General features: G+C 36.0%; 1 protein-coding gene across 2 annotated transcripts in view; it reads right to left on the reverse strand.

The window, feature by feature from the left end:
• slit2 (slit homolog 2 (Drosophila)) overlaps nt 1-14292 on the reverse strand; it is a 166617-nt gene that overhangs the window by 23487 nt on the left and 128838 nt on the right. Inside the window, exons 15-28 of one of the 2 annotated variants that reach the window (XM_088917782.1) lie at nt 13079-13229; nt 12101-12175; nt 10526-10669; nt 9463-9606; nt 7639-7805; nt 6139-6271; nt 4930-4998; nt 4155-4226; nt 3872-3943; nt 3313-3384; nt 1548-1711; nt 882-914; nt 496-620; nt 290-387 (exon numbers count right to left, since the gene is read on the reverse strand). In XM_088917782.1, coding sequence (XP_088773908.1) covers nt 290-387; nt 496-620; nt 882-914; nt 1548-1711; nt 3313-3384; nt 3872-3943; nt 4155-4226; nt 4930-4998; nt 6139-6271; nt 7639-7805; nt 9463-9606; nt 10526-10669; nt 12101-12175; nt 13079-13229 — 1519 coding nt within the window. The remainder of the gene's footprint in view (nt 1-289; nt 388-495; nt 621-881; nt 915-1547; nt 1712-3312; nt 3385-3871; nt 3944-4154; nt 4227-4929; nt 4999-6138; nt 6272-7638; nt 7806-9462; nt 9607-10525; nt 10670-12100; nt 12176-13078; nt 13230-14292) is intronic. The other variant, XM_088917790.1, reaches the window with a different exon arrangement.

Raw genomic sequence — 14292 nt, forward strand, 5'->3', positions numbered from 1 at the left:
AAAAACTAAAGTCAGTGGAAAAAATGTTCCATAAGAAACCTAAATAATTACTTTATGGTTTAAATGACATAATAATGCATTTCTACTGTACCTTTTTACATACCCACAATACATTGCAAAATACTGAATTTGCATAAAAACATAAAAATGTGTAAATGCACTAAATTAATCTCCTATCAGATGGAGTAGCTCCAATCACAATATAAATAATTTAGAGCCTTACATTTTCACAATACAATTTAATTTGAGCTAAAATCTGAATAACGGCCTGCTTTAGTCTCTTACTTACCAAAAGCCACCCTTGTCTCCCTCCTTCAGGTGGCAAGTGCCACCATTTCCACAGGGATTGCTGATGCAGGCATGGATAGGAATGTCACAGTCCTGTCCCTGAGATTAGAGCAAGGGTAAAATGATAAACATCAAAAACATGAAATATAAACAGAAGCATTTGAAAGTTAAAAACACTTTTTAAATGTCCTAGTAAGGAGAGCATACCTTAAAACCATAAGGACATGTGCACCTGTAGAAGTCAACTGGGTCATTATTACATGTGCCATCATTTCTGCAAGGGTTCGACAGACATGGATTACACTTGGCAAGAATGGCAACATCAACTGGACCTGCAAAAATAAACAGATGTACACAAAGAGATAGATTGAACATTTTTTAAATGTAATGTGACCAAATACTTTTAAAGCAAACTACAGAAGGAATGGTCAGAATAAAGGTAAAGACAAAGTGAAAGTCAAAGCACTGACAGGTCACTGACGGGCCAACACAATAAGCAATTAGGATCAGGTCATTGCCATGTCAAGGATCAAATGTAAGGAAAGTAAGGTTTTTTTTTTGGATGACTTTGATTATGCTCTTTGTGGCCTTACCTGGCACCAGGAAACCACATGGTCCCGGAATGGCTAAAGTATGTCAATTGTCAAAAGTCAAAAATGAAATCTTAACGTTAAAGATGTCAAGCAAGATTTGTATCACTATTTTAAATCCATGTTTTACAGGTTTAAAGATGGAAGTAGTAAATATGACATTAGCGTAGATGGCTTCTCATGTTTTCTATGTTTTCACTTATTCATCCATTCTTTTTCTAACCACTTCTTCCAATTCAGGGTCACTGGGGAGCTGGAGTCTATCCCAGCAAAGCAACGGGTGTAACAAGGTGGGATACACCCTGGACGCGATGCCAGTCCATCTCGGGGTACACACTCACACCAGGGCCAATTTTCCCAGAAGCCAGTTAACCTACCAGTATGTCTTTGGACTGTGGGAGGAAACAAGAGCACCCAGAAGAAACCCACATGAACCCCATGTCCGGAATTGGGCCTCACCACTGCAGTGCTTCACACAAGCCCCTGTGTGATAGCAATGCTAACTACTGCGCCACCATGCCACCCTATAATCACTTATTCATACACCGTGAAAATGATACTCAAAAACTGTACAGTGATACAAAGAGAAAAAAAAACCACCTCGTTTAAGGTTATAAACAGTTTGAATATGTGTATTGTTTGACAGTCATATAAAGAATGCTGAGGTACCTTGACATGTAAACTTCTTGGATGGGGTAGTGAGCAGCAGCTTGTCAGTCATTTCACCAGGCCCAGCACAGCGAGCAATACCTGGTTCCTTGTAGCCTGATTTTACCCATTCCGAAAGCCACTGCATGTTACAGTCACAGTACAAGGGATTGGCACCAAGAGCACTGCAGGAATAAAAAAGCAACACCCAAGATATTCTATACTCTGCATACATAGTGTTTTGGAGTTACTTAGTAACAGCGTAATTAATCTGCTGTGAATCGTTTCTGTGTTTTGTAGCATATGCCATTGCACAGACACTGAGCACCCTGGGGAATTTGGTGGTGCTGTTCATTTATAAACATTGAGCTGAGATATGAGCATCAGCATTCCTTTTGAATTAATTACATAGTAATTGTATAAGATTTTCAGATTCCTAGACATCCCTACACATATGAACGCTTTTAGGATATGCGAAAAGTAAAACCTATCATCTCTGACAATGCAAGCCATGATCCTAATGATGAATGTTATGATACTAGAGAAAACATACTTTAATCAGAAAAAATATTCAACTTATATCTTAAATGACGCACAGCAACATTAAGTGAAATTAAAATGATTACCTACAAGTATTGTTCATCCGGTGTCAAAATATTTTTAAATATTGTGACTTACCACATGACTGTACAATTAATAATAATAAAAACATCACTTTATTAACCCTTTACAATTTCTTGCATTAGGAATTATCTTTTCGCATACCCCAGCTTGCTCTCCATGAGACACATGGACAGGGAGAGAGCCTGGGGTCAGAGCACAGGGTCAGCCATTGTACAGCACCCCTGGAGCAGTTGGGGTTAAGAGCCTTGCTCAGGAGCCCAACAGAGTAGGATTCCTCTGCCAGCTGCGGTATATGAACCGGCAACCTTCCAGCCACAGGCGCAGATCCTGAGCCACAGAGCCACCACTCCGCCCCAAATTACTTCAATAAAGAAACATCTATCCTCAAAAACATTTTGCTCTAACACAAACATTATCTTATTTCCTTTCCAGGGTAATTTTTACTTTATCTTATAGTTAGACAAAGTGAATACCAGTAAGATTATTTCGCATGTCCAGTAATATAAATAAAGGTTCTTTAGGATAAGGCCTCAAAAGGAGCTTTTTAAAAATACACTTCAAACATTAATCCTGAACTTATATATGTATAAATCATCCATACAAAATGTAAAGAGTCTACCGTTTCTCTAAGTGTCTGAATTATTTTCAGAGCCAACTTACTGATACAAAATCCTACAAACTTGGAACTGAACAATTTAAATCGTTGGCCATTTCACTTAATTTTAATTAAAAGCAGATTCATATAAGGCAACTTGCTGTTCTGGTGTTAGCAATACTAGTTCCTTTCTTCTCCAATGTAAATGTGACACTTTCTTTCTCTCAGTTCTACACCTGCATTCCTTAGCATAGTGCCTTTAATAACCACATTTATGGAAATGCTGGTCACATTCCTCAATAATACAGATGTCGCCACAAGCAAAGACAGATTTTTTTTTCATGTTGAAACCACCATCCCTTTCTATCTGCCAATTCCAATTACTTTTGGGAAGGTAATGTACATTGAAGTTTTAATAGCCTCAATCACTAGCAACACCCTGTCTGTCTAGATGTGTTTTAGGAAATGTGCCCTAAGCCAAGAAGACCCATTTGGAAAAATACATCCAGCTGTCAAAATAACCTTCACGTTTTCCTTCCTAAAGCCTTGAAAGTACACCAGACTTACAGATGTGACAGTGAGGAGAGATCATGGAAGGCCCCCTCTGGAATAATGGCAATATCGTTGCCATGAAGAGACCTACAAAGACAATACAATACAACAAAAAGCAGATTGCAGGTGACTTGAGTTCTCCTTTACAAGAAGAAACCACAGTATCACTCACCAACTAACAACTGAGTATAACATTTCCTGTTTCAAGCACCCAGCAATAAAAGGACAGATTAAGAGGTTATGCTGCAAGGCTATTATAAACTATCTGCTGAATTCCATCTGCATGATGAAATATATGAACAAGATACACGTACAGTACATACAAACTGAAAGGGGTGCTATTCCATTTGACAGCTAAATTTTATGAAATCTATAAATATTTGTACTGAGTATGAAACATTTCTTTAGTGCCTTTGGGAAAACATCTCAGATTTCTTTGTTTTGGTGTATTTACCTAAAACTTGTAATTCTTGTATTTCAAAATGTTCAGTACAAAAAGTGAACAAGTATGTCTTGCTAACTGTAGAAGTAAAGCAACCTATAAATACTCCCTACACACGTTGCTTATACTCACAATAACCGTAGAGTCTTCAAGCCATCGAAAGCTTTGATAGGTATACACCTTAGTCGATTGTAGCTTAAAATTCTGTGGTAAAAAATGAAGAGTACTAATTAGTTACAAAAATATGTTTATCTTAGTTCTGCTGTCAATATTACAGTTATTTATTATGCTGAATTATTCACAAATGTGACTCAAAATAATATTATCTGCCACAAGAGAAGCATTTATTTATCTAAAGGTAAAGACTTAAGCAGCTATCACTCTAGAGGCCAAAGAGATGAAAACCCAGACTCACAGTGTCAGCAGTTCAGTCATGTTGCTGAAGCTCTGGTTTGACAAAGTGCTGATCTGGTTGTTACTTAAATCACTGAAATGAAAATAATTTAATCAAAATAAAAAAAACGAAAATGTTAACAGAAAATATTTGTTGGAGTCAACATTAAAAGTTTGCCTTTAAACTAATTACAAAGCAGTGTTTTTCTACTATTTGTATAATTACATGCAATATACTAATAAAAGTTATATACAGTAGTTACAGTAAAGTAAGCACTTAGTTCAGCACTAAAACATACTCAGCTTTTTATGTTAGATATGTATTTTTATTTGAAATATGTCTTTTCCATGAGGCTACTCAGGTAACATCAATGTGAGGGCTAAGTGACAATTTAATAACCTACATTTCATGCAGACAACATGTATCAATATAAAAACAATTACACTATGATATAAAAGTTTGGAAGTTAAAAGATGGGTAAAACACCTTGTGCATTTGCTGTACAATTTCACAGCTCAAAAAAGGTTTATTTCTATTGCAAAGGATCTAATTTATAACTGAGTGGGACTCTGTTTTCTGACCTCTATCAAATTAATCACATAAATCACAGGGCGATTTTCTTCTCATCATTCTAATGAAAGCCACCCACTCTTGTTTTGATTTAAAGTTAAATAATTTAACAAAAATATTTTTCATTATTTGCTTCAAGGCATTTCCAGTGCCATGCAAAATTATTTTAATTGATCATTTTTGCTTGTAATGAATTAGAGCTAAATTCATAATGAAAACCACCTACATGAGTGTTAAATGCTTGAAATTAGAGAGCTCTCTTGGAACTTGAGTGAACTGGTTTCCATCCAGATAGCTATCCAAAAAAAGAGAAAATCAGGTTATTTCCACTATTAAAAAAATCTGTATTTCAGTTCTTACGAATTAATAGTATACTATTTCATATACAACCCTAAAGCCTATATAGTCATTATAAGTAATACAGGTATCACTTTACTACATTAATGGGCACTTTGTAGGTTTTGTTACAATATCTTTTTCAAACAGAAATAACTGCTGGTTTTGATTCTAGGAGAAATTATATTCTGTTCTCTGTGCCCAGACATCCACTGTACGTGCTCATAAAACATGTTGTACATATTTCTCTGAAGAACTCTATGGCACTTTATTGTGAGGAACGCAATAATAAACACTGGCTGATTGATAATGATTCTCTTGCACAGATTCAGTGGTTCAGAAACAAAACTCTGGATAAGAGATCCACTTCATGGACAACAATATAAATATGCACCTCCAAAAAAGATTAAACACTCACATCATCTAATCAAGAAATCTATAAATAATTTTACAATTCCAAACAAATCCCTCTCATAACGATTTCCCCGTTGAAGTATGATGATTGAATACTGCAGCTGGGTGATGCAATCTATACTTGTAGGCATAAATGAAATATTAAAATTGGCAGAAGACATTTACTGTTGTAGTACATTAGATGATGCAACCCTTCTCTGAAACATAACCTATAAGCTAATGAAAAAAATTATATGAAGATTAATTTTTAAAGGCTTATTTTAAATGTATGAAGAAGTATATCTTCCGGAAGCCCTTTATATTCAATTTTATGGACTCAGACATACTTTGAAACTGAATTTTCATACAGATAATCATACTACTTTATATATAGCAATAATGGAATGTCTTTCGCTGTTGAGATAAAACCTAAAAATAGCATTTTTTACAATATTAGACACTGAACGGCTTTGAGATGATTGACCAATGCAGGTGCTGTCTTTGGGTCTATTTTTCCATAAAAAACATACTACTATTCACTTTATGCAATCTATTTTTTTAATCGTATGTCTGAATTCCTACTCAAAATCTCACATATTTGAAAACAAATAATACAACGCTCTAATGAGACTGGTTTGAAAACTGTAATCTGTTTTCTGCTCTGTTCCTTGCTGGGGATAATAAGGTGGCCTTTAGAATGACTCACAGTTCTGTCACTTCTTTGGGGAGGGCCTTTGGCAGAGCTTTCAATCCTTTGTTGCTGCATCGGACTACAGTGTCTAAACAGGTACATTCAGCCGGACAGCGAGCGAGTGGGGAGCAACTGTTATCATCATTGCCTGTTGGTAGAAAATAAGTTTGCTGTGATTAAAACATAACCTTCATCTTACAAAAGGTGTTTTTTAGCATGCACTGCATTTACTGTATTTTACTACTCTAGCAACTTTGTGTTTCAAAAGCAGCCATACACATGATAATAGCAAATAAACTTTAACTCTTATCTACTGTGTGGTCACTGTTCCTGAATTTAATAAACTAATTCTCTACCTCACGTTACCTCACGTTAAGTCTTATGAAAAAAAGTGAAGACAAAATTGTCATGCTCCATTTGTATGTCAGACAGAAAGCTCAGATAATCCATGCAACTGCATCCTTTGATTTATCATTGATTTTCCTGGCTCAGCAGCTACAGCTAATAGGTTATTTATGCAGGATAAGCAATTTCTATTATATAAAATAAATATAGATCACAAGCTCATCCAAATCATCCAAGAAGTTGAGCAAATAATAATACATTTGATTATTAATTTCATGGCAAATAGACAACACCTCTAATTAATTTATTAATTGTTTGATCTAGTTGCAATGATATCATGAACTCTGAAGTAACAAATAAGACCAAAGGTACCTCTCTGTCAAAGCTGATTTCTCTGAGAAAAGTGATGTATCGGCATTAAGTAAGGGAAAAAATGAGTATGTTGGTAATTGTGGTAAATACAAATGACAAAAAAGTAAACATGTCTTTGTTTTAAATTGAGAATTGCTCAGTTTTTTTCCTATACCTTAATACCTTGGAGTAGCCAGTGTTTCGGATGTCTCCCAGATGTGAACTTTGTGAACGGACACAGGGGAAACTGAGGAAGTGCAGGCAGACTCCGTTAACCCACCCACTTTTGAGCCTCTAGCCTTTAACATATCACAGGCCACAAAACTCTAATTAGAGGACTTGCATAGCAGACCAATGATTGCAGGAGAAGGTACCTCTCACTGACAGCACCGTAGGGATACAAGTGCTCAGGAGTGTTGCTGAGCACCAAGAGAGTTCCGATCGACTAATCCCACTCTACCCTTGGCAGCTTCCAGCCAAATGTGCTGGGAATCCCAGTCGTAGTCAGCTAGTGACATGATCCAGACTCACACCCATGATCACAGAAATAAACCTGAGCTCAGGCAAATGTCACTTTGCCACCCAGGAGGCCCTGTGATCACACCTTTATCAGCTACCATACCTGTCCTGAAAAACCTGTTTTTGCAGCAAAGTCGATATCAATTTGGCTAATCAAATTAATTATTTCCATTTTGACACTAATTGTTTTTCACTGATGCTACATGCAATATATAGACATATAATCTATAGTATACAGTACATAATTTATAGCATATGCAATTAATATACAGGCTACAGTATATGAAATTAAATAGTTACCATCATCACAAGTGAAGTCCTGAATGGCCACATCCTGGATGGGAATCTCCTTCAGGAAGTAGGGGTTCTGGCACCTGGGATTCCCTGTGACAATTCTCTTCTTCCTCAGCCACTCCCCAAGCCAGGCTAGGTGGCAATTGCAGTTGAAGGGATTCGCAAGAAGATTCCTAATAGGGGGAAAAGAATGTTGCCTCTGCTGTAGCATCACCTTTCTCTTAGGAATGAACAGGTCTTCTCAATTAATTCCTCAGGTATTTAAATTGCTAAAGACTTTTTCCCTCAGTAAGGGAATTATATAGTGTGACTGAGAGGTAGACCCAATGTCCAATCCAGTGTTGACCAAAGTAATATCCATGGTTCAATGTCATGCTTAGAAAACAAGGAAGATCTATTTTATATACAGTATGGACATTTGGACATTATTATTTACTTTGTGTTGAATAAAAATAACGTAATTCATTTATATTGTGTTTTTAATCCTAAAGGATCCCAAAGCACTTTCCATATAGGAAGGTCACCATTCACTGCAGGAGTGTAGTACCCACTGTGAAGCAACCATTTTGTGCCAGCAGTCCCACAATAAATTTAATCCTGGGACACATTACTCTCAAATACGACACAACTAGAATACAAGGTTTCTCTAGTACAAATAAATCTCAAAAGAGTATTAGTCTGATTTTTAAAGACGATCATGGTATTTTTGAATAACATTCTTAGGAATAGCTTTCCATGTAAAGCTTTTTTATTCTGAACAGCTGCCAAGTCAAATAACCCACATTTCAGCACCTTCTGCTTGTTCATGGACCACTCTTTTTACTAAAATAAATTTCAGACTGTTTCAGTGGTGACTCCTACATGTGCAGGAATCCTTTTTGCAGTTACACTGAAGCATCAGCTCAAGGCTGCTGAAAAAGAAATTGTTTTTGTGCAGCTGAGTTAGGGGACATATGCCATTTGCAACTAATTGAAACTGTCAGTATTTCTGACCTGATGTCAAGCTACAGTTTACATATAATAAAATCACTTACTATCTGGATGAATAGTGTTAGTTTTCAGAGCAGGATTTTTGCTCAAACACAACTATTTCATTTAGCTGTCATTATAAAGTCTCCTCATAGCTCTGGAGAACGTCACCTATCTAATCTGACAGCTATGTTGATTACATACAAGATAAAAAAAAAACAGAATTTACTGACATGACAACTCAACTATTAACATGCTTTCTATTAAACAAGGAAAATCTTATCTAAGATGAAAATATAATCCATATCATGTGATTTAAATTCCTCATTTATTATGAAAACAATTACTCACAAATGTGTTTTAATAAACCAATATCACGGGCCAAGTATAAAAATAACACAGCAATTTATATTTATAGCATGTAATATGAGATCTCTTAACACATAGCAAATTGCAATTGGACAAGCAATTTCTTAGATATAAATCCAATAGCCCATCTGCACTGGGGTCAGATCCCTTAAAAATATAGGTCACCGTGATTCAAGGTAAAGCCACCCATTATTTCAGTCAATAGCTTCAAAGGTACAGCCTTTCATAAATACCACTGGGTGTCAATAGAAAAAGAATAAGGCTTTCTTAAACAGGTGCAGACATTTTAAACTTTTCAAGGTCTTCCATGAAAAACAAAGTCCGCCTATTTTTTTGTAACTGCAAGAAACAGCCACACAACAAGTATTTAGTAAAAAAAAACACTTTTACAATGCAGACACACAACCCTTCATTTGCGAATGTTTCACATTATGCACCCAAGGCTGTAAGATCAATTTTGCACTGGTCATGTCACTTCTTATTATGACTTACAAAGTTGATAGGGAGTGGAGTGTATCAAAGGCACCAGGTGCCATGGTGGTGATCTGATTGTCATAGAGGGAGAGCAGTCTCACAGAACTCAGTCCAGTGAAGCTGTTATTGCCCACACAGCTAATCCGATTGCTTCTTAGCATCCTGCAGACAGAAAGTTAATTAATTCAATATAATTAAAAACCGCTCATAGTTTAGAGGATAAAGATAGGACAAACTGCCATTATTTTCTTCATAAAGTAACCTTGTTATTATTATTCCCATTGCATAGAATTTACAGCAAATATAAACATTATTATATTTTATTTAAAGAAAGGACATATGCAAAGATTCAATTGATGCCAAATGGCATCTAGTCATATTTTATTCTTTTTGGTCACAGTAGCTGATACTGTATAACTAATTATTTAAACATCTACTACTCTGGAAATAATGTTAATTATTTTAAATTATTTTGAGGAGGTTTTGTATTCAATATTATTTTTTCAATTTTAATATTTTTTCATCACATTTTGGCTCAAAAAATGGACATTATCATTAAGTATTTCTTCAGATTTCTAACTTTAATAACCTCTAACTTTTCTAACTTTAGGTTCCTCCTAAGTTTATTTATTAGAGACTGAAGATCTTAATTTTTAAACAAAATTAAACAATCATGGATAATTTTGTACAAGAAACCAGCCAGCAGTTTGGATTTGCATAGAAACCACAGGGTTAATGCACAGCTCAAAGGTAGTGATAGTTAAAGCTGCTGTTTAGGGAATTAAAACAAATCCCCAATGCCTGCCTTACAAGCATTTGCTTCTAGGAGTTTAATGATATTGATGTGTGAAGTCATTGCAACACAAATATGCAAACTTTGACCTTATCTTTCTTTTAAGTACAACATGAATCCCCGTTCTAATGGTCAGCTCTTTATTGATTTATAGCACTGACATTTAATGTCATGCAAACACAGAGTATAATCTTAAGCTGCTACTACTTAAATTACATAAAAAGAACATAAAAGACCAGTGAAACAAGGCTTGTCATATAGTTTCTTCCACACTGACTTGGTACTCACAGAGTTCTCAGCCCACTGAGTCCTTTCAGCATTCGGAAATGCACATTTTCCAGTCGGTTGCTGGTCAGAATGAGCTCATTGACACCAGCAGCACCCTCAAAAGCTCCTTCCTCAATATCTGTGATCTTATTATTGCTCAAGTTTCTGAAAATAAAACATGCAAATATTGCAGACATTAGTCCACCTTCCTTTCTTTGTCCTTTTTCTTCATTTTCGTTTGAGATTTGTGGACCCGTGTATGTTAATCTGTGTATGTTAATGCTAATATAGCTGTACCTGTGTGTTTGCACATTTCTATCATGCACAGCATTTTTGTAAAAAAAAATAGAATTCAGAAACAGAATTAAGGGAGGAGAGCTTGTTTTCTATCAGCTTTTTGATAGCTGTTTTGGATAGTTAATAAAACAAATAAAAATATCAAAAAGAAACTGAATGAAAAAAGACATGAGACCCATAATCAAAACAGTTTGGTGCTTTAATACTTATTGCTTCGGTTATATAGTTCATTCTGAGATTGCCTGACACATATTTCATGTGTATTACTTTTTCAGCATCCAAGATATCTATCATATTGTCCAGTAAAATGTTTGCTGTAAATATATTGTATGTATTAATGAAAGCCTAGATTTTTAAACTCTGCTTGGAACATGTATTTCTATTAGTACATTGGACAGGTATGTATTAAAACAGTAATGGGTGGCAAAAAACATTGTTGTAATCTTTTAACACAAAAATCTTTTGTGGCAAAAAAAATTAAAAGCAAAAATTTAAAATATTTCATGCTCTAACCCATAATATCCAGTTTCTTGTTCATCTTCACTGAAAATGTTTACTGGGGGTAGTGATTGAAAATAAAATCATAGTAAAAGAAACACACAAGGACCAAATTTTAAAATTCCTATCTTTTCTCAAAATATCAAAGGCTCTAATGCTGATAATATTTACTGCAGTCCTTCCTTCAAGTGCTTTTCCACACACAGGACAAGAAAGTTACTTTCATGTTTTAAACATATGTTTTAGGTGCAGCATCCTTCAGGGTATTACAGGTAGAAATGTTTTTATACAGACAGGCAACCAAATCAATGTTTCCAACCATTTCATTTTATTTCTTTAACAAAAAATAATAACAATATCAGATGCATGTGTTATTTTGCTGAAGAAGGCAGATACACATGGTTTTGGGCCTAGTGGTGGACATTACAGGAGACTACCAAAATTGCTTTTGAATTGCCTGAACTAGTGGATCCCTGCTGTGCTAGCACAATAGACCAGCTGTCCCGACACTAGGCTGAGATGCCAGTGCATCTGAGGCATAAGGAACAGCTACTACCACAGGCTGCAGTGTGATCTGCCACTTTTGGTCTGCTTCACTGCCTGGGCCAAATGCTCGTCACAGTTCATTGAATTGATTACACGCTACACTAAATTACTTCTTTCACGTATTCCAGATAATAAAGTTGCAATGTTGTGGGGAGGGGGGCACAACATTGGAGAACACGCGTTTTTGTGTGTTGTCAGGTTGAGAGAAATTCAGAGAGGAAGAGAGTTCAGAGGAAATTCTCAAATCGCACTTACATTTTGCGGAGCTGAGGGAGTTTCTTAAAAATCCCAGTTGCTTCAAGAACTGTGAACTCATTGTTGTTCAGACGTCTGGATGAAAAGAAGATGAGAGAATACATTCACAGGCTCAATCGACATGCGTTTCACAGTAATGGGTTTTCTTGCATTCAATGAAACTGATGCCCCTAGAACTTCAAACACCCCATGGTCTATAACTTCAAACACAAAAAATGTTCTATAATGCAAATCACAAAAGATCTTTGTCAATCAACGTTTGTTGATGTTGTGATATGGTGATCCAAATAATTGTTTTGTATAGTAGTGCAATTCTTTACTATTTCGAATTGACCAAAAAAACATTTTATATTTGGAAAAAGTGCTTTCTTCATAAGATGTGAATTATAGCAGAAATTATTTAAATCCCACTCTTGTCACTACATTATTCACAATTTGTAGATGTTTAATGCTCAGAGTACCAAAGTCTAAATACATCATATAAATAAAAATACTGAATGAGGATTTCATGTTTATTTACTTCTTACTCAGCAAAAAGCCATTTTAAAATATGCTTTCTAGGAATGAAGTAAATACTCTTTATGCACACACACTGTTGATCCCTATCATCTTCAGAATGTTTCTGCAATGTTTAATAGTAGTTGCTCATATGGAACGTATGCTGTGAACAGTCTAGAGCACAATGTCATAAAAGCATTTGCAAATTTGAGTAGTCTCCCTAATGTAAATATGACATGCATTCCACTTAATTCATTTTCAGTTGAAGATAACCTGGTGCTTCTTATACAAAGTTATTGCTTAGCATATCATTCATCAGATACTGTAGAGATGACACAGAATCATTCATCCTTGTCTTAAAGTACACCTGAATACCCTGATGAGACAAAAGTAAACATCCATGTCTCTCCACAGCCAGTTCCAAGCAAACATTAGAGGGATTTAACAAATGAAATGTAATCTACTGTCATTTGCACTTACAGCTCAGCCGTGTACTGAGGAATGTGTTCTGGAATTTTGGTGAGTTTTTGATTGGAACAGTCCACAGTGGTTCCCTCACATCTGCATTTCTCGGGACACGCAAGGTCTGCAAAGCAATCACCTCCAAGCTTGGATCTGTAATCCTCGGTACCTACAGAATATTAAATATCGACATTGCTTCTTACTATTACATCGACATAAGATGAGGCAGTCTTGTAACAGGAGAGGCAGCTGGGTTTATGTGTGACAAGACACAGGTAAGGCAAGTGAATGGGGTATTCAGTCTCCAGATGTCAAAACATACTAGAACAGAGGAAACTCGGTTATCACCATAACAACAGACAGGAATTGGGGTTTAAAGGCCTGTAAAACATTCTACAAGCCTTGAGATGTATTAAGAAGAAAAGAGAAAGTATGTAGTTTAAATGAGTAGGCAGCATTAGCGAGAAGCCTTCTCGTGGTTGAATCCTCTTTTTCAGCACTACTTTACAAACTGATTAAAGCAGGAATATAAAATTTGGTGCCTTTGTTATTTGCATTCAAACGACTTCAGTTCAAAGTATGGAATATATAATGCTGTTATATTAACAACAAATCCATGCTACACTTTTTTTCAGGTCACGTATAGAATCGCACACGTCTAATGTAAATCTCAGCTGTCCCGTCAGCCACTGACACAAAAAGGCTGTCTCTTGTAGCCTGTCATGCTGTAGAACGCTGCAAGACGTTCCATGGTGCTTGACAGAACCATGTTTTACACATACCTCGCAACCACATGGTTAGATCAAGCACAAAGGAAAACCCTGCTGAATTTTCTCCACTAGGCAAGGGGGAAGAGAACAGGAGCAGCACAGGAGGGAGAGGAGTGGGTGACAGCCAGTTTGAGAGGGCAGGTTTAGCAGTGGCTAGAAAATTACAGCAGTTCTGTAGTCAACAGAGGTGAGTCTTGCACTAGTCAGGAATGGAACAGCTTTCATTTTGCTTTTGAACCCTGTAAGCTGGAAGAGATCACAGAGCTACACATGGCGACCTATTCATATTTTTATTAAAACTCAGGTGAAAGGTTTCAACTATACATTTGTCACAACAGTTTTTTAGTTTTTTTTTTGGACAGGAAACAGATAACGGATAGAACAGTAGGATCACGTATATCACGTCAGGAGATGTGTTTGGGTTTGGGTTTGGGATTTTACTTACAGCCGAAATGATGAACT

Source organism: Atractosteus spatula, chromosome 1, assembly GCF_055471065.1.
Source record: "Atractosteus spatula isolate fAtrSpa1 chromosome 1, fAtrSpa1.hap1, whole genome shotgun sequence".
NCBI lineage: Eukaryota > Metazoa > Chordata > Actinopteri > Semionotiformes > Lepisosteidae > Atractosteus > Atractosteus spatula.